Below are 22,669 nucleotides of genomic sequence, written 5' to 3' on the forward strand. Positions count from 1 at the left end.
TAATCTAGAATCATTTTGTCCTTTTTATTCCTTTTCCTTTTTTTTTGTCAATTTTAAAAAGATTTATTTCAAAGCATTTTAACTATATGTATAAGAATATTTGAGTTATTTTACTTTAATTTGTCGTCAGGAAATTTATAATTTTCTATTTCGTACATATTTTAAATATAACAAAAAAGAAGAAAATGAATTTTAAACTTGAGAATGTTCTAAATTTTTTTAAAGAATAGTAAATAAATACAGAGAAAAAATAAATACGAAAATTTTTATTCAAAATAAGCATATAAAATAACATTGTAAAGATTTTTTTAGGGTTTGAAAAAAAATTGGAACTATACCTATTTTAGAAATTTTTGTAACTGAAAATGTCTCTTTGAATATTTGTAAGTATTGTTTGTCAAGTTTTCGTTAGACAAAATATTATATAAAAAAAATCATAAATAATTGATCATAATAAGTAAGGGAACAGGGCATTTTCAATAAAGCGAACTTAGATAAAGTGACATTTGTCTTCATGCGTGCTTCTCAGAAAAATGGTCATTTTTCGCGACCGCAATGCATTTTAAGCTTCAATTATGGCAAATATATAATTTTTGAAATGAAATGTGTTTTTTAGAAAGTTTATATATTTTTTTTATTTATTTCAAGTAACTAAATGTGCGACATTTCCTCGCTTCTACCCAATATTGAATTTAGTAGAAAAAAACATTACCAGTTAGATTTTTTTCCTATAAGTATTGAAATAAAATCCATAAATTCAACGAGAAAGAAAATTGCAGAAGCATGATTTTAAGTTTCGCCTACTCAAAAAAGATATTATTTCTTCTAAATCATCACAGAATAAAATATTTATGGGAAAAATTTTCAGATTTGTGTTTTTTTCCCTTTTGATTCTTTTTATCTACAGTTTAATGAAGCTGTGTAAATGGAATCCAGTTGAATGCAGTAAATTAGCGGTGAGTGAAGGGATGGGTGACCAATCTGATCAGTCTGCGAAGGGACCGAGTGTGCGTGGTATCCTTCCTTTTAAACTACTCTAATGTAAAAAGTTAGATTTCACTCGCATAATTTTATTTTTATTTTATAACCGTCGTTGAACAGTCGACCCAATTTTATGGGTTTACGACAACTAATGTTCAACTCCGTTGCCTTGTAAATTTGAGCCCAATCCAGAAGACAAGGAAACTCCTGGATCAAGTATTGGGAGAAATTTGCCTTCGTGGAGGACTTTTTGATGGAGTTAACTCGCATTTGCGTTACATGGAGAGGAAGACCACGAGAACCTCCCATGGTTCGACTGACGGCAAAGGGACTCTAACCCATGAACCATCTACCGCTGAGGTTACTTCACGCCAGGATACCAAAGCGAGGGATCAAACTTGTGATCGCAGAGAATCAAAATTGTGATAAGATATGTCTTCGGATCATCCACGTCGCCAATAGTTCATAGTAAAGCTAAAGTGTGACATAAATAAAGTACTATTACTGGGTAACAGATTTTTAGAAGTATCATTTCCTTATATATATTTTTTAAAGTAAATTAAAATTTTAATAATACTTAAAAAATGTTTTTTAAAGCTATTTATTTCCATGTGATGGCAATCAAAAACTTACTAAACCTAACTACTATTTATAAATTTTAACAACTTTCTCATTCCCACATTGCTGTATAAATGACAAAATGATACTATAGAGCAGTGTTTCCCAAACTTATGACTCTTGTGCACCCTTTCTTAATTTTTCGTAACGCTGTGTACCACTAATAAAAAATGATTGCATTTTTTAACAATAATAATAAACAATATTTTATAGATAAAATAAAATCTTAAATTTCGCAGAAGTCAATTGCTTCAAAATATTTAATCGAGGCGCATTAGGTCACAGATTAGTCACCGTTCTTGGACACTTTTTACGAAAGTCATAAGTGCGCTGATTGTGGTATCCAAGCCAATTTCAGAGAGAGCGTTTCGGTGCATTTTTACACTTTCTCAATACATATATTGAATGTATTTTTATTAATACTGTGCTTTCTTTTTATTACCACAGTACATTTATTTTCAATAAATAGTTATAATTTAAAATATTGTTGCTTTCGTTTATTATTCGTAGACTACTTTTTAAAAAGAAAAAAAACGTTAGTTATCTTACAATTCATTATCTTATTCAGATGTTTGTATTGTGATAAGATAAAGATGCAATAATAAATACGTAAATATGAGTGTTATAAAAGCAACTTTGACATCTGATTTTTTCTGTTCTTTAAGTTAAGAGATTCCTTCAAGAAAATGTTAAGTTAAAATAAGGGTAGTATAAAATTTTGAATATCCCATATCTAGTGCAAGAGCGCCTCAACTAAAAAACTCTTTCCTCGTAAACTAGATCGAAAGCGCTAGGATGAGACATGTCCGGCCATAGTATGGAAAGGAAAATAGCCTATGCCCAGAAATGTTTTTAGATTTGAAAATAGGAACACTTTCAGTTCCATTTCTAAAAGAGGTTGGAATTCAGAATCGGTTAAAGTTTAAAACAAACAATCAACAAAAGAAATTTAATACTTCGGTTTTTATAATATTCAGATTTTAGATCCATTACTCAAAAAATATGCGGAATGTATATCCATTAAAAATGTATACATTTCTGTGACCATAAAGTAGTACATTTTGCTTTTATATTTTTATTATTGGGACTTTTTTTTTTCAAGATGTCGCTTATAGGCTTGAATTTAATTTCAATAAATAACTGTTTTTTTTAAAAGAAATTATTATGTCGTGTTTCTTTTAGTTCTTCCATCCGTATATTCTTCGGTATTTCATAGTTTCCTGTCTTTTTTGTATGTGTATCGTAACAGTTTTAGTGTAAATTATGAAGAATATATTATGAGTAGGTGGTTTTGTTTATGAAGATGGTGGTTGCGAGTACAATACATGATCTAAAATTTATTGATTAAGTAGACGGAGGTTGTTCACCTTGAAGACTAGGCTAGTCTATTTTTGAAGATAAAATAATTTGTTGAAATAAAATAATATGCTAAGATGATCGAGACAGATTTTAATTAGATTAAACATTTATTATTTATTTATATACTTATTATTTTTCTTTAAAAAAGACTACTGTGTTGAGTTTGCGATACTTTAAAAGAAAATTCTCTTATAAAAAGTAAAATTAAGAAAATGTAGATTAATGAGAACAGAAAAGAAAAGAGCGAATAGAAGGAAAGATCCTAACTTTGCTCTCCCTTATAGTTTGAAAATCAAAAATGTATTTTAATATATCCTTCACAGAGATGAGAAAAAAAACTACGGTGTTGAGTTTGAGATACTGTAAAAGAGAATTCTTTTATAAAAAGTAAAATTTAAAAAATGTAGATTAATAAAATCAGAAAAGAAAAGAGCGAATAGAAGGAAAGATCCTAACACTGTTCTCCCTTATAGTTTGAAAATCAAAAATGTGTTTTAATGTATACTTCACAGTTAAGAAATCTATGATTCGCCTAGTAATGAGTGGTGATTATCGCCAAGGTGTCTCCCATATAGCTGCAATAGAGGTAGATCAAGAGCCCTGTTTTATCTCTCTATCTCCATAACAGCCACTCCTGTCATGTGATCCCTCAATTTCGGCGATTTTGGCAATGAGAAAAAGGCGTCCTGTGACAGACAGATTTATGTTTTGTACTTTTGAAAGCAAGAAAGGAAAGTCCAAAGCTTTAGGGTTTAAGGTTCAGGGTTTTCTGAGGCGTAAGATATTGGATATTTTTAACAAGATTATAAGTCATTTTAGAATTCTAAGGTTTTAATAAATATATATAAACTGTACAAAACTGTTCACATTTTTACAAAAATATAATATTTTTATTTTATTTTTGAATGGTTTTAAAGAAGGTGAAAACGTATCGTGTAGCAAAACTTATTTCAATTTGATTCAGTAGTTTCCACAAACATCGGGAGTCATTTTGTTTCAGACCTGTGTAATATTTTATTTCATTAATTTATCGATATTGAAGTAAATAAAAAACGCGCTTAAATTTTAATCTAACATAGATTTTGGTATATTACAGCATCTTTTAAAATCATCAATGTTTTTTCAAGATATTTGGAATTTTTTGAAAAAATTTGTAAGAAATGATTTAAGTCATGTCAAGGGGTCAAAAGTAATGGTAATAAAAAAAGAGATGTATCACATTAACTCTGCTGCANTAATTTATCGATATTGAAGTAAATTAAAAACATCAATGTAAATTGTATTGAAGTAAATTAAAAACATTACAGCATCTTTTAAAATCATCAATGTTTTTTCAAGATATTTGGAATTTTTTGAAAAAATTTGTAAGAAATGATTTAAGTCATGTCAAGGGGTCAAAAGTAATGGTAATAAAAAAAGAGATGTATCACATTAACTCTGCTTCATTCTTTAAATCTTTACACCTGCGATGATAAGGTTAACCAGCTATACATTCGCTTTCAATTATTATTATCAATTTTTCTTCGTTTATTATTGTATTTGAAAGAGATCCGACAATTTCATCAATGAACTAATAATTAAGTGTTAAAGAACTTTGCCTTATTTATCGAAAAAATTTTAATAACTATTCACCTTTCTTCTTTCGGAGCAAATGTATTTCATAAACTAAATAAATTCAAAGAAACTTGCAGAAATTTAAAAACATCGAGGTATTTATTTTTTTGAAAGCATTCGAGAGAATACAAATAACACAACGTGAATAAACGAAGCAGGAAGGAAAAAAAATTTCGCCAAAATTTCGCTCAACTTAATTTTTTTTTTTTTTAATGCTGTATCAATGACGAATAATTAATTTTATATAATCATTATTTTATGCATAATAGTTTTTTGATATGTTTACATTCATTTATAAGATAATTTTAAATGTATAAACTTGAATATTAGAGTGAATAGAATGTAATGATTGGGATTAGTTTGATGTTTTAAGGAAAATAAGCGTGCGTTAAAAGTTAATTCATGAAGTAAATAATGCAATTTTAAATTCTTAAATCGATAAAATTACTTGCCTCTGAAATGTATAAAATTCTTAATCAACAAAGATTTCTCTACATCCAAAAGAACCATGAAGAAAAGAGATTTTTTTCCCGTTAAAATCCGTGCATCTATTTTCTTCCATTGAAATAACAAGGAGAATAGGTCAGTTGAAAATCCCTCTCTCTCAAATTGCTCACCAGTCACGTGGTTTTATTATAGGAACAAAAATCACCATGTTCCACTCGCTTTACTTAGATTACAGCTCTAAGATAAAGTAAAGCATTTCCGCAATAGCCCGAGCCAGGGATTCATGGAGGTTACGGTTCCACAATTTCGAAACCAATGGTATGATTGTGGCATTGTGATAAGCACAACTCACGCTTTTACTTTCCAGACAACCCGGTACCCATGGATCTGAGTATGGGTGGGCTTAACGCCGTCACTGGGGATTGAACCTCAGTTCCTCACAATGACAGTTCAGTGCTTTAACAGCTCTATGGTCATTCTCTAAATTTTTTTAATCATTTCTTGTGTGATGGCGGCGAAAATTAAAATGGCAATTCCTTAAAGACCATACTATGAGCAACCATGTAATGGTTTTCAAATTTTACGAAACTGAGTTGGACAGATATTTAAAGAATCTGTGAAAACAAAAGCTGATTTCCATTAACATATAAAGATTGCCATGAAAGCAATTTTAACAATTATATTTTTTGTAATGAGAATTAAATGAAGTATCATTTTAATTGAATTACAGGAAATTTGTTACGCTTTATTTTGCATGGCAATGTAATCTAATAAATTGCAATGTTCAGAAAGCCAATCGATGCATCTGTGTTATTATATTAAAATTTACTTGAATAGAAAGAAAATGCTTTATAATAATTTGATATTAAAAATTTTTAAGTGCTTCGTAAATTTTGTGAATTTATTGATCACGATAGCAGAATTATGCTTAAGAAAGCTTAGAAAAATAAGATGGCCAGACACTTGAGCAAAAAAGAGTCTTAATTATTATAATTTTAATAAAAAATAAACTATATATAACAGAAAATAAACTATTACGACTAATAGTGCAATTACATTTGAATTTGAATTTAATACGAATGTTTTTTTTTTAATTATGTGTTAAATTTTTATTTACAAAATGTTCATTTCAAATGCAAATCTAATTACCATATTTATAAAAGAATGATGCTTTCTTTATGCTACTTCAAATTTGTAATTAGTTTTTCACACGTGATGTATCAAAGGTAAGTTTGATGAAACAAATTTTCATTCCGAACTTCCAAATTATTAAAATGAGTTTAGATGCTACTAACTATTCGTCTTTTATAAATTAGTTAGGCGTTGCTTTTCCACAGGAATTATAATGCAAATAAGAAATCTGTTTCTTAATTCATTTATCTGTCTAGACTGTTTAGCACGAATTTTAACAATATACATTCCAGAAATATTTTAAAACTTGGCTAATATATTTTGAGGTTCGCTATAGTATATTCACCCGAATATAGACAGTGTTTGAACAGAAAGGAGAAGAATTTTAATAACCGTGGAATGTTGTAATAATAAACTTTATAATAAAAAGTAAAGCATTATCGCACGCAACAGCCCGTTGCGAGCCTCAGAGGTCGAGGAGGTTAAGGCAGGCCACGCAATAAGGAAACAAGCATTAAGAAAGATGCATACAAGAGGCAGGTTCCCATACTTTTGCATTAGTATACAATTGTATAGAAATTCGTCACCTGCGTGCTTCTTTTTTTATTGCTTGCTTCCTCAGTGCGTGACCTGCCTAAGGGTTTACGATTTCGTGACCAGCAGCAAGACTGTGGCAATGTGGATCTGAAGCTGGGTGCACTTCAAGCAGCCACTGGGTACCAAACTCCAATCCTTCACACCGGCAGTTGAGTGCCATAGCAACTGAGTCACCATGCTCAACTTTATAATAGAATCGAAAACAAACGATAATGTATTAATAATAAAGAAATGACACAGAATTTAAATAACATTTGTTACATACTGTACAAAAAATATTTTAATAAAATTTTAATTCATTCGAAATTTAGACCAATCAGACTTTTAAACAATTCCCGATACACGTAGTTAATTGCTTTAAATAAGTTATATAAACCGTGCATAAAGCTGCAAAATACATAAAACTCTCAATATAAGATAATAACAAACAGTAAACAGGAACTGACTTTAGAAAATTAAAAAAATTAACAATACTAGTTTAAAAGAGGAAAAAATAATAAATTTAAAAATTATAATTTTTTCAATTTGTTTTATTAATTACATTTTATTCATTATTCCTCATATAAAGTGACACTTATATATCGTCCCGCAGTGGACTGATCGTTAAGACACGGTTCCCAGCAGATCACCGAAGTCAAGCATCAAAGGGTGCGGTCAGTATGCGAGTGGGTGACCACTTGGATCAGTCTGGGTAGGGACCGAGGGTGTGCGGTATTGGTCCTCGTTAAACTGTTCTACTGTAAAGTGCTCGACTTCGCGTGCAGGTCGTCGGGCTACCGAAGCGAGGGTGCCATCGCCTCCGCAGAGGATCAAAATTGTGATGTCATGTCTTCGGATCATCCTCAGGGATGCTTCCCAGACCGTCGCCAATAGCCCATTGAGCAGCTCTAGTGCGACGTAAATGAACTACAACAACAACAACGACACTTATATATCCAACGTCATAAAGAGAAACTGGTTTACCGTAATTAGTCTTAACACTTAAAGGGTTAATAACAATATAATATTTTTAGGAATCCTAATTACATATGATGCAATAATATTTGTAGTGTGCTTGCTTGCTTAGATAAAAAGAGAATTACTGTTTATAAAATAATGTATCAGTTACCTCCTTCAAAAGATGCATCGAACACTAGGTGACCTTTCTTTGCTTTACCACTGTGGCCTGGTGGCCGCATGACCAACCGTGCTACATTTTTTACTTCCCCGGCATTTTCACCATCACTGCTACTGCTTTCTAAAAACAAATAACAAAAAAAATATATTTAGAACACTGAGACACAATACATGTAGATTGAAATATAAAGTTTACTCTAATGAAAGAGAGTTTAGTGACCAGTTCAGTACCGACAAAAAGGGAAAAAGCACTTCCCTGGCCTTTATACACTAAAAGTAATATACGTACGCATGGGACAGAGCAATTTTCCCCGTCTGTCTAATTTCCTTTAAAAATTAATATAAAATCATTAATACAATTAAATACTCAGACATTTGTAGTTTATTATTTTTGATATTACCTGAATGTACCTTAATGAATTGTTCGCACTATTTAAAAAAAAAAAATAACAGTTGCAAGACTGACCCAAAACATGCAATATACTATCTAGCAAACCCCTAACTGCAGACAAGTCTATACCCACACAAAACAAGAAGCATTCGATAAACCAATATGACCACATAAACTCCCTCAAAATGTAAACAAAAATTCAGAGGGCAGTAATTTACGTGCCCAACCCTATCGAAAGGTCGGAATATGCGCAGTTGTTTGAGTTTTAAGTAGAAAAAGAATTTAGAAAAGCAGATACTATTGTGCAACTATTTTAACGAAAATTAAAAATACGTAACGCCCTTTTAAAATATTTTGTTATTTATTGACTATATTTTCCAAAAATAGTTGATCTTGATTGATCAGACTAGTGAAATTAAATTTAATTTACGTTAGATAAAATTTGTAAATTTAAATTATTTGAATTATGAAAAATCAGATTTGTAAATTTTGACAAATTTTTGTTTTAGACTGCTTTGTTGCTTAAATTATATTACTCCATTCACTTCTTACCTAGTAATTTAATTTAGCGAATAATTAATTTAATGCTTTTTAAGCAATGTGGATAAATGAGGAGCTTAATTACATTGGCTTGAATTTAACCTTAACTAAGCACATTACCCAATAATGACCAAGCACCCAGTTTCTACGGCTCTATCTTTTAACGACAGTGTTAAGAATGTCACATGATTTTAATCCAAGTCAGACAACGTAAACAGCGTTTGCCCCTCTCTTCAAACCTCCACAGCAGAACCAACGAGAAGTCATTCAGCCACAACAGATAAAACGTAACCTTACTGCGAATGCACGATAATTGTTCTTTAGATAGGCAGGATCGAGCTCACTATCCCCTGCTCTCTTACCAGCGGTGTAAACAATGCCTTAACCAAGGGCCCTTAATTAAGCATTCAGAAAAAAATAATTAAAACAAGCCTTAATTATTCATAAACAATTACAGAAACTTCAAAAGCTATTTATAAATCGTCAGTCATACCATTTTACAACTTTCGTTTTCTTTATAATATTTTGAAGTTTGTATTTTTAATTTAAAATTGCCAAATCTATAGTTATTAATCGAGGCATCATAGCTCCAGATTTGTGATGAAACTTCTTAAAATTAAAAGAAATATATCTATTTTTTATTTATTTATTACATTTTTTATTTACTTTTATTTGTTTATTTATTTTGCTTTTATTGAACACTCAATCAATGCTTAATGGAACATAAAATAAGAAGAAACAATTGGGTAAATAATGCACTTTTTGTGAGAAAAACTAGGGATAAATTTTGCTTAAAAATTGAAATTCGTTTATACAGTTTGAATAGCAATACAGTTTAGTCGAAATACAGTTTGTATAGCACAAACTGAAATACAGTTTGTATAGCACAAACTGTAATAATAATATTCAAAAATCACAATTATTGCACACATCATTATGCACGATATTGTGCTCTTAAAATTTATTTTCCATTTTAAAAATTTCCATCCAATAGTTTCGCACAACTGCAATAGCTATGACAGCAGTAATTCTAAAAACTCTTCAAATTGGAGCTGTAATTGAAAAGTTAAGCTTTTTATATCGTTCAAACTTGATACTTTTCTTATCTGCCTAAAATCACCAAGACATAATTCAAGCAACACTATATTTGATGAATCTGAATTTAATAAGCCAAATTTATCTTCAGATAACCAGCGTACATTGAAATACTCTCACTTTAATTATTACTTTAAGAATATTTCTAATTTTGGAGATCTGACATCAGTAATGAATGAAACATGAGAAATACAGTTCCAGATGACAGCGCCATTTATAAACTAGGCTGAAATACGACTGCTTTACATTCTTTTTATCAAATTACGAACCCACACAATTAACAATGAAGTCTAATCGCTTAATGTGTATAACGTGTTTTCTTTGTTAACTTTTTCCCTTGTGAATCTCAAGTTAAAATTTACTTGATTAATGCATTCGCAAAAAGACCTTGAATTTGGTGCACATTTTGGCGGATGAAATTATTCTGTTTAATTAGTGAAAGTGTCTTTTTTTTCTGCTCATTTAATTTGAAGAGAAAACGGGAATAAATTATTTTATTGTAAATTGCCTGCTTTTTACATAAATTAATTACCAAGTTGATATCAAGATGAAATTCAAAAATCCCTTATTTTTTTGTACAATTGCTCGCAAGATTAAAAAAAAAATGCAATTGCATTCCTTTCTCGCAAACTTCGCTTCCATACATCATTATCCGGTTAACTGAATCGAGTTACGAGCTCAACCCTCCCCCCAAACTAGGCCCTTTCCCCTGAGTGTCGCTCTAGCACCAAGGAGTTAGGAGCGATGTCAACTTTGATGTCCTAAGGTTTTTTAAAATATCATAAAACGATTTTTTTTTTGTCACCTGACACATATTTCGAGAGATCACACTATTTTAAGTACAGTTTACGCTATTTTTATTTTGTAGATATAGTGTTACTAATGAGTCTATAAGCAGCGGCCTTACTTTTAAACGCAACAATTTTCTACGGAAAATCCAAATCTGCAATAAAAAAATAAGCAAGATTGTGTATAAATAAGATCTCCCAACCCCAGGGGACTAGTTTAGGGGATTGAGTTTAGTATCGTAAATACATTTTTTGAAAATATTTCATAGGCATATTTTTAGATCTGATGTGTATTTTATGCGATATTTGAGTTTCCATTTTTTAGGATGTCCGGCATAACTTATAATACACAAAAAAAAACTATTTTAATGAATGGTTCTCAAGATTATTTTGACTTATTAATTATTCAGAAGATTAATAACTTTGCAATAGATATTTTACCTCGTTTTAGTTATAATCATTAAGGTCAGCCATAACGAAATAACCCGAATGTCCGCTCTTTAACGTAAAAAAATAAATAAAATACAAATAAATGCTTGAAGTTGCTAATAATTTATGAAAAAAAGGCACTTGCACTTCCTCGCAAAAAAGGCACAAGTTTTGAAAGGGCACTCCTTAACACATAAAAATTTATCAAAACGTGCAATACTATGTATTACACGTTTGTGAATATGATCCTCAACTATTTCTAAACTATCCCTCTTATGCTATTTTATGTGTATATTTCAAAAAGTAATTCTCTTTCATAATCAAAATAAGAGAAAAATTCACAGTTTATTAAAAAAAATAATTAAAAGCACACTAAAAAACATCTTCTTTTTAAACTAAAAGAAAATGTTTAATTGATAAGCAACTTGAAATTTTTTTTTGATGATTTAAACTGAAAATTAAAAGAACATAAACATTTAAAGGTGCATTTATAAAAAAGGTACTTATTTAAAAAACATTTAAATTTAATATCACTTTAAAAAATTATTACTTTAANTCAGAATTAAATTTACCGACACAGATAATTTTACCTGTGGGTAATTATTATTTAAACAATTAATTAAATTTTCTTAAATCGAATATAAATAAAAAGGTAGTTGGCTTATTTTACAAAAAGGGCCAAGGAAAGGATCATTTATAGGAACCAAAGGGTTAGCGGGGCGGACCGCTCTTCTAAAAACGCTCTGGGAGAACACTGTATTTAATATGGTTTCGTAGTAAGGAGAGCTTGAAAAATATTTGCCCAGGAAATCAATAGTTGACGAATTCAAACGAGAAGGGTGCCTGCCCTTTCAATAATACTTGATAAAATTCATCTTGATAAAATTAACAAGCATAGGTATCGTAGTTTTTAAAAGTGATTTACTATGATAAGAAGGATTACTTATATTACAAGCTTTCCTACCAAGACATTTAATCTTAATTAATCATCAATATTCCATAGATCTATCGTCACGATATGGGATATAAACTATGCCTAATCATATCATTTCCGTGATTAAGAGAATTAATCCGTGCTTTGTGCAACCTATTATGGACACTCACGTGGCCAATATAGCAGTGAATAATAGATTCTAGCATTGTATTCATAAATAGCCAATGGAGTAGAGTATATGCACATTTTATTGCTTATTACATTAAATCTTTTTATTCGATAGTAATTTTTAAATATGTATTGTTACATGAGATATATTTTAGTACAAAAATTCTTATTTAAAAAGTTCTTCGAATGTTAAATAAATATTATTCATTCTTAGTTTTATATTGATTGCTAAAAATTGATTTCACGCCAATAATGCTGAAACTTTGAATTGGCCAGCTAAATCTCCAGATCTCAACCAAATAGAGAACTTAAGAGGTGATTTAGCACGAAGTGCTTATGCAAATGATAGGCATTTTACATCATCAAGAGTTGATATCTACTATTAAAGATGAATGGTATAATTCAAACTAATTTGAAGAAATTAATAAAAAATTGTTCTCACACAAGCTTTTTACTTTTTGTATCATTTTTATATGCTATGTTATCCTTAAAAAATTAAATAAGGTTGAAATACTAATTTTAAATTTACTACTTTTATAACAATTATAAAATTACAAATTCTATTTGTTGCGTTATTTCTTAATAATATATTTTAAAAAATAATAATACAATAATATTTAAATCCCTTTTATTTTCATTTTGTCGAGGTTTTTTTTTACTGGCTTTATGGTTTTTATTCTGATTATATATACTCCTTGTCGGGAAACGAGAAACTTGATTTTAAATTATCGAATTAAAAATTAATAAATAAATCTAATGATTAAAACCACTTCTTTGAAGCCAGTATTAACTATACGTCTGCATCAATTTCCGCAACATTTATGTTTTTATCGTTTAAAAACTAATCTTGAGAAAAAAGATTTTTCTAAATGAGACTAGCATTTTAGCACAGAAAAAAAATTCTCAAATTGGAGAATTTCTATACATAGTTCGTTTCTAAATTTATTTGTATAAGGAATCTAAATAAGATAGATACATCGTATATTTTAACGAAAAAAGCAAAATGATTTTATTTCTTCCCCTGCCATGTATACAAGACATCACAACGTCAGAAAAAGACAACCATAGCCAAATAAGGAAACATTTCCTAAATCACCACGATCTCAGAGCATATGTATGCATTACAAAATGGGAAGCGATACGATAGAGTATGCAATAAAAAAATTTCACCCATCAAAAATGACGGGTAACGCTTTTCTTTGATGCCAAGAGGGCAATAACCCTTTCTTTCCTATGATCTTAAGATGCCAAAGAAATGGCTCTTCAAGAAATCAACATCTTCGTCATACATGCCACAAAGCGGAATATCCGAGCAACACATACTCGGCAGATTACTCCTTGCCTGTAGATGCCAGCCAAAATAATCAACGCAGATAGCCTCAATATGGTTGGATAGCTTCTTGGGCATGGCTATGATAAAAGAAAGAAATGGATAGTTTCCTTTTCATCTTCTGGCATTTTTCCATAGGCTTAAGAAGTCAACACTTTGAATAAATGCATACCACAATTGCGCCAAAAAGAAAAAATTGCCTTTTGTTGGAAGGGACGAGGCGACATTCAACAACTTATAAGAATTGATTGTATGCATGTATAAGCCTGTTTAAATCAGGCTCTTATGAAAAAAATTTTATTGTATCCATACATATTTGTAGAAAAGTGTTTTTGTGGCGAATGAATAATGCTGAACTGGTTTTTCACTTATATGGTCAAATTCTTGATTACGAATGCAAAGCTTTAAAGTAATATTCGTTGGTAAGTTTCCGTGAAGGGCTTTCTAAAATATGAAATAATATTTGGTGAAATATGGTTTTATAGGCTTTTATGTGTGTCAAATTTTGATTCAGGACTGATACTTTATTTACACTGTAAGAAATCAAAGAGCCTTTCAATGTAAATATTTTTTGACACTGACATTCAACTTTTTCATTGAATTATGCCAGAAACACATGTATATAGTAAGCCATGGTAGCTCTCTTTTTTATTCGATATGACGTTTTAACCGTTTTTTTAACATCGATTTTTATGACAATTTCAACGATGTGCCAGGATCATATTGGAGTTAGTGTGACTAATTCTAAAACAGGAATCTAGTGTTCGAATTACAGTGATGGCTGAGCACCCTATTACTCGTGTTTTTATGCTACGTTTTTTAATTTTACTGGTGTAAATTTTTACGGCAAATATTGAATTTACAGTTAAGAGTACTGGCAAACTTATAGTGGGTTCCCTAATAATTCCTATGCATTTTGCTCTAAATTTTTCCTTCCTTCGATTGCATTTTTTATAGTGCTTACGATGTACAATGATTAATTAATTTAAGCAATCGATGCATATTGAAATAAAAAAAAAAATAAGCTATGTACTAAAAAGCAAAAGTGAGTTAGCAAAGATTTTATTCGTTTAAAGAAACTGTAAAAAAGCTATATATTATTATTGACTCCAATGATATTAAGCTAATGTTGGTAATATGTATTAATTGTAAATAAAAAAATAACCTATGTAGTAAAAGGCAAAGTTAAAGGAGAAAAGGTACCTGTTCATTTAGGGGAATCGTAGAAATCTCCATACACAGACGACGCTTAATTAATTTTGGTAATGCGTAGTATTAATTGGTGCAGTGCAGTGCAGTTAATAGGAATTCTTTAATAAGACTTCCGTAGTTTCAGAAAATATTTTTCCAGTGACAGTAGAGACAGTGAATTACTATTTTAATGAAGTAGAATTAAAGGAATTTTTTTTCACTACTACATGTAAATATTTTAAACAGTAAATTAAAGATCACATAAAAAAAAGGTCATGCTCCTAAGTCCTTATCAAAGTCTTATAAGAATTCTATTTGTTTTTGAAATTTCCGCTCCAGTTTAAATCAGGAACCACTATCAAGAAAAATTTCTTGATAGTGGTACATTTCAACGATCATGAGTAAAGCTGTGAGCGATAGCAACATGTTTAGTAATGCTGAATACAGTTAATCTCTATAATGAACAACAAAACTAGCGTGTTTTGCTTAAGTTAATAACGTGAAGTCACCGAGAAGGGCAACAAATAATAATAAAGAAAGAAATAATTGTTTAAGTTTTATTAATAGGAACAGTACACGCCTTTCTGTTTTGTGCTCAATTTCTTAGTGTTGTTCAGTCAATATAAATTAAATAAATTATTAACAACATAATATAAATTAAAGTAATAATAAACATGATAAAGTATTAAAATAAATTACTTAAGTAAATACTAATTTTAAGTAAATAAAGTTCAAAAATTGTTTTCTTGTCAGTATAAATTTTCTGTTAGTCTTAAATAGTTAAAAATAAACACAAACAAATTTAACATTAAATAAAAAAATAAAATAAAAACTTGACTTTTGAAAATAAAATTTAGATTAGGTATGCGTTTTTTATTAAATGATAAGCTCAGAAAATTCTTTTTATTCATTCCCATTATTTCTCTACATTTTTTAAGGATTGCAAAAACTTTATTTGAAAACAAATTATTTTACATTAGCAACATCCAGCTATATAATTTTTACATAATTTTAAAGAAAAATTTATAAAATTACAACTGAATAAATTAAACGTTAAATAACATCACAAACTCTTATCGTATATTTTAAGAAACTTTTCTCAATGTTCAGATTTTCATACTCCAAATCACATTTCCCTTTCAGAAGTCTTATTTTTAAAGTTCCCCAAACTTTTCGCAATCTCTTTTTAAATTTTACACTCCACTCAAATTACAGTATACAAAACGGGAAACATTAAAAATTCTATTTTTAAGATTTGTTCCAAAATATATACTTAGACAATAGTTACATTGACAGAGATTAGGTTTCCTTCCAGCGATAACTGTCTCGAAATTACTAAGAAGCTTATATCGCCGGAGTCCCGTCCTCCGAGTTCTTGATGGATTAAAGGCCAACCTGCAATACAAACTCGCTTTGAATAATTTGTGCTCTAAATTAATCCTACTGCATCGTTGACGACATGAATTTATACGTTCGATGAGCTTACAGGGGATGCAAAGTTTGGGGCTGTCCTATGAGAAATTGAGTCCTTTTCGGTTTAGTCAACAGCCACGCTGAGACTGATTTAATAATCTGTAATGGGCTGTGTGTTTGTTGAAGGGAAGGTTTAGGTTTAAGAGGTTACTCAGAGTAAATGTAAAACTATTAAGAATGTTTTTATTACTGTAATATGTATCTTTGTATGAAAAGATTACAGAAATCGCTTTTTCGAAAGAATTGTGAGATATAAAAATTAAATATTCGGAAAATTTAAAAACTTTTATTTAGAAGAAGACTAAAAAAAGAAAAAAAAAATTTTTTGATTGTGCAAAACGAACTTAGACCTAAAACCGAAAATGTAGGGCACATTAATTTTTATTTTATTTTATTTTATAACCGTAGAAGAACAGCCGAGCCAATTTTGGGTTTACGACTACTAAAGTTCAACTCCGTAGCCTTGTAATTTTGAACCGAATCCAGAAGACAAGGAAACTCTTGGATCAAGTATTGTGGGAAATTTGCTATTGTGGAGGACTTTTTTGAAGAAACTAACAGGTATTTGCGTTACATAAGGAGAAAAACCACGAAAACCTCCCCAGGTTAACTTGATGGCGAGGGGACTCTAACCCACGATCCGTCTATCACTGAGGATATTTTACGTCCGCACTGTGATCAGTGTGAGCCGGGTGCGGAATATCTATGGACCAGCCATCGCTGGGATTCGAACCAGGTTCAACACATTGGTAGGCGGACACTTTACCCCCTGAACCACCACGGCTCATCACTTTCTATAGATGTTACATGGGGAATTTTGGTAGCGATAGAAATTTATTATTTATAAGTTTTCAGTTAGTAGCCAGTGACCGGCTTCCTCAAACCTAATGAGTATCGATTAGTCCTTTTCATTTAATAGCCACTTTTTGCAAGCTCTTTTTGTTTGAATTAAATTTCACTTCTTTTTAAAAAAAATTCACATTAGAAATAATCAACCGCTATAAAAAGTTAATTCAACAATAAAAATAATGTAAATTTGTGATAAAATTTCATTAAAAATGCTGACTTTAAAGAACGTCATGTAAAAATATTTGGGGAGGCAAAATGCATTTAATGCAAAATGCTTTGAAATATATGAATTGTTCAAGAACTCTCCGTTCATATGAATCTTTCTATCGCAAATTGATAGAATCTGAAGGAAGTTTGAAAGGAGGCATGTGATATTTTATTGAAAATTCTTTTTTCCAGAGTCTCTTTCAACATTGATATACTTTTCTCATCTAACGATTTTTTTCAAAAAAAGCGATGGAAAGAAGTGACTGGTTGTTTATTTAATTAAGGTAGCCACTTTTTTTTTATTGACTCGTCACGTGGCGAGTGGTTATTTTCAGGTCTAAAATGCTGCACCCAACAATTTTTACTTTGGGCCTGATAGAAATCAGACCATTTCTTGCTCTTTAGTTTATTTTAAAAGACTAGTTTTTTAAAAACTTCATTTATTATCTTATTTTTAGTTTTTTTTGTTACTTTGGGTACGAAAATTAGCGATAAAATGACATTTTTCTTTTATTTTCCTTTTCCTACGATTTAGGAAACAATTGTAACCTGTATTGGTTTCAAGTACACCAGATGGACTTAGAGCAATATAGTGTGGTGCATTACAAGTAGCAGAAATCAAATTTAAGTTGATGATAAATTCAGAAATGGCAAAATAAGCAACCAGATAACTTTTCAAGCTTGCATTGTATCAAATGCAGTTCAATTTTAAGAAAAATTAGTCGGAAGGTGGTCTTAATTTTGAAAAACGGTAAATCCTGCATTTTCTGAACTAATTTAGATCTTTATCACTCATATAATGAACCTGGCATCATTAACCTCTTTAAACGACAAAGAATGAAATGGGCAGGTCACGTTATCAGAATGGATGAAGACCGTACCACAAAAAGCGTTTTCAATGCCAGACCAGTTGGCACACGAAAAAGAGGCAGAGGTAATGCAACATTTTATAAATGCTAGTTCTTCTTATAATTTGTCAATATATTGCTACAAGAAATATTATATTTCCTTTAAAAAAAAATGTCAATTCTATTCATTGGCACTTTACTTGAAATAATTTCATAAAGGCAACCGAAAGATTAAATAAATTATGAATTATAGGATGGATCTTAATATAATCGGAGGTTTCAAAACTCATCCCTGGTTACAAAAATACTAACTCTCGGAACCCATAAATTTTTCCCCCGGAACCGTAGGGTTCCACGGTACACCATTTGGAAACTGCTGTGTTAGAGAATAAAATAATTAGTTTACGCAAATAATTTTATTGTTGGCGTATTTAATTATTATTCTCAGAGGGGAAAAAAAACCTTACTTTAAGTAAAATACAACCAGTCTAAAACATTTATTTTACTAATAAATCAATGGTTACGTGATACAACCATTTGGAAACTGCTGTGCTAGAGGATAAAATAATTAGTTTACGCAAATAATATTATTGTTGGCGTATTTATTAATTATTCTCAGAGGGAAAAAAACCTTACTTTAAGTAAACTACGACCAGTCTAAAACATTTATTTTACTAATAAATCTGATATTTAGCTAATAATCCAATAAATATCCAAATGCATAATTTTTATAACATTTGACGAACTATTATAAAAATCAGGTGTTGCATAATTAAGAAATAAAATTATATGAAGCAAAACTGGATTGTTTTGTAACCAGTGAAAAACAATCCAGTTGGCTCGTTAGGAAAATATAAAAAGAATCCAAAAACAAATGTGCTGAGCTGATTAATATACAGAATTTGAACCTTGGCGACTGAGTAGTTTTGTCTATAACTGTCCACAATATAAGACAATACAAAAAAAGTCGAAAAGAAAAATAGCAGTGACTTCTTTTTCATTTCGAAAATAAGAAGCTATAAAATGCAAATGATTGCCATTTTACATCCTTGGGAAACTAAAGAAAAAATTAGTTATTCTTTTAAAAGTAGTTACTTCTGTATTACAGACGTGTTTAGTTATAACAAATGTTGCAAAATAGTGGCATAAGCAGCAAAATGGGCTAATTTTAAATAGTATCGTTAAAAAATATAAAAATTGTCCTACACAGTTTTTTTTGAGGGCTTTAAAAGGACATTTATACATTTATTCCTTTTTGTTTTAGCAATATGTTAATCACTCATGAAATTTTTTGTTTTCTTTCCCGACCTATAACATAATATTTCAAACATAAAATATGCATGTATGTTGATTCTACTACAGTTGGGTTAGAGAAGTGGTTCCCAAATGGAATACCTTGGTTCCCTAGGATTGCGTGGAAGAGTCCCAGGGGTTCCGAAAGTTCTTAACCAGTTATCACTTTCGGAACCTGCAATTATATTTATATTTTATTAAATTATTTTTGTTTAATACTTTTTATTTTTATGAAATTATTTAAGAAAGGCTTGATGAAACAAATTTCAAAACAATGTTTTTTCTAATAATATTAAAATTAGTGAATTATAAAATGGATATATAAATTTTAAAAAAGTTTAAGTATTATTTCGCTTCGAATAAAAATAACTTAATTCAACAGTAAAGAAGTATCTTTCTCTGATAATCATTGTCAATGTTTATATTCTTCCGTTTTTGTTTTTATTTTAATGGAAGCCATGTGTAATCTCCTTCACTTTAAGTTTAAGCATGAACAAAAATTAAAATAAGAACTATACTAGTTACCGTTCCAGACCTGTCAATTCAACTGATAAATCTCAATTGTAAGACTTAATATTGATTAAACAATATGATGAAAAAAAATTTCGTTATTCATTCCCTAAATATTTTCAAAATAATTAAAAATTTAAATTATTACATATTTTTAAAATAATTAATAGTGTTTTGTTGATTAATATGTTAACAATGTTCGTTAATTAATATGTTAAATGGCAAAAAAAACACTTAAAATAACCTTTTTTTAAATGATCGGATTCAGGCACAACAACGTTCCTTCTCTGAGTAAACATATACGACGGAATTGAAATTTTGATTTTCAAAGTATGGAAGAAGTCGTAATTTGGAAAATATTGTAACAATAATTACCTTTAAATTTTTCTCACTTAGTGTTGCTTCTGTAAAACACAATTTTTATGCATTTTTATAAATTATCTTTAAGGTTTTAAGAAATTTATTTTATAAAAACTAGTTTAATAACGCTACATATTCTTTAAATACGTTTTTTATCGTGATTTTAAGGGTAACTTGGCTAAAAAAAAATTTCCAAGAGATTTTATTTCTAAAATAAGCAAAAATTCATTCCTGTAATCATAGTAATTATCTTGCTTATCTATGAATAAAATTTAAAAAAACTTAATAACCACAAAACTTAAAAAGCCAATAAAAAGTACATTATAAACTACATTAAAAAATATAATAAAAATACAGAAGAACTACATTAATAATGAAAATATAATACATTAATTAAAAAAAGTTAAGAAATGCAGAGAAAGAAAAAAAATCTCAAAAGTTTTTTTTCTTTGCTATACTACTTTTATGCTTTGTTTGCTTTTTTTTAATAGTTTCATAAATTAAATACGTTTGTATTTAAAAAAAAAAAGACCTTTTTTGGTTATATTTAAACCATGCCACTCTTTAGATTCGTATTTGTAGAAATATTTTGTTTACAAAACACATTTATTCAGCTATTTAGTAACATCCTTTTTCATTTATAAATATTTTCACTATTATTAAATCAATGTAAGCATTTTTTTTTCTTCTCAAAAACTCTCTTATTTCCAAAACACCGAATATTTATCGAAAACAAATCATCACCAAAGTGAAGGTAGCAGCTATCGATTTAATGGCTGAAATGTTTCCATAATTAAATTACTAGTTCCATTTCATTATTTACTGCCTAATCAATGTTTACTAGATGTAATTAAGAATTTTCTATTGAACAATAGGCTTAATCTAAATTGTTACGAGCCGATTCCTAGGGAAAACGCACTCAGCATTTTCCCCTCCGATAAAGCTCAATTGTTCCACCAGCGGTAATATTTCAATAGAAAATATTCCCTATCAATTGCATTCAAAATGCCTCCGTTTCAAAACCCGTTTTCCCTATACTTTGATGAAATCTATTCACCAACTTCCTTTGCTTTTGTTTACAAGCATATTGTTATTTTAACTTTACTTCTGGAAAATGAATTCCTTTTATTAGTGGACATACCTTAATTAGGGGTTCAAAAATCAAAGACTTTGAACACACAGTTTTGGTCTGTAATGAATGTTGATCAAAATGGGATATAATGTAGTTGATTATAAGCGCATGAATTAGATACAAATCATTAAATTTAGTAGAATGAATAAAAAATAATAATATTTTGAACAAAGACTTCTTTTAAAATTATGTTGCATAAATTTTTAATGAAATGTTCTTGTGAGTTTTTTCAATGACTGTTCCATAAATAAGGGGAAAGATTGGACTAAAGTTTCTTTACCTAAACAAATTTTAGAAAATTATGATAACCAAATTCTTCAGGTTAAGTTTTGCTAAAGAAAGAAATAGCGGAATCGGTTGTCATACCCCTCAAATATCGGTTTCTAGCTTCCCACCAAATTAACGAGTTCGAACAATCATGAAAAGATGGAAGAAAGAACGTCGAATTTGCCGGTTTGAAAAAGCAAAAACTCATACTTTTCTGCAAAAGGTGATTACCCAGCCTCGAAATACTAAGTTGTGTATTGAAGTGTCCTTGTTACATGTTAGGATGACCTGTGAGCATGAAATGTTACTTTTTATAATTGCTTCAGCAAAGGCTTGTCTTCTTAAAAGAAAACGTTTTTTTAGCTCCGAAACAGTCGTCGTACGCCACTAGGAGTGCTTCCCTATCATGAACTGTTTTGTCTTTTTCTGAACTGGTCATAAAAGGGAAGTTACCCTAGCCGCGCATGACATTTCAGGAAATGGGTTCCGATGCAATTTCAATCCTGAAGATGTGCCCTAGCTCTCTTAGAAGTTTGTCACAACATTTACGCAATCCCCTGTTATACTATATATAACGTTTTTAAACTGGTACATTTTGGCGAAAAATAGAGCAAAGATGCCATTTAAAAAAATTGTAGCTTTAGGATCAAAACTATTATCAGATTTGAAATCCAGAAACACGAATTAGACAAAATCAAATATTTTTATAAATGCAGCAAAAAATTTGCTGTGTAATTCATAATAAATAAAAACACGACTTTAATAAAGTATATTTCATTGAAATCAATATCTTAGAAGATTTTGTTTTAATAAATGACTTAAGACATTACAAGAAGAAAAAAAATCGAAGCAGGGAAAAAACTATTGATTGAGTGCAGCGTAGTAGCGCAAAAGGCGTATCTAAGTTGTTTATTATTAACAACAACTCATATTATCGCATTCAGGGGGGGGAGGGTTAGGTCATAAATCTGCAAAAGGGATCAAAAGAAAGTGAAATCGTT

At 29.7% G+C, this 22,669-nt stretch overlaps 1 protein-coding gene across 1 annotated transcript in view; it reads right to left on the reverse strand.

Moving 5' to 3' along the window:
* LOC122269131 (cytosolic carboxypeptidase 6-like) overlaps positions 1–22,669 on the reverse strand; it is a 534,894-nt gene that overhangs the window by 490,975 nt on the left and 21,250 nt on the right. The window contains exon 2 of the mRNA XM_043040819.2: positions 7,856–7,984. Within this exon, the coding sequence (XP_042896753.1) occupies positions 7,856–7,984 (129 nt within the window). The remainder of the gene's footprint in view (positions 1–7,855; positions 7,985–22,669) is intronic.

This window comes from Parasteatoda tepidariorum, chromosome 7 (assembly GCF_043381705.1).
Source record: "Parasteatoda tepidariorum isolate YZ-2023 chromosome 7, CAS_Ptep_4.0, whole genome shotgun sequence".
Classification (NCBI taxonomy): Eukaryota; Metazoa; Arthropoda; class Arachnida; order Araneae; family Theridiidae; genus Parasteatoda; species Parasteatoda tepidariorum.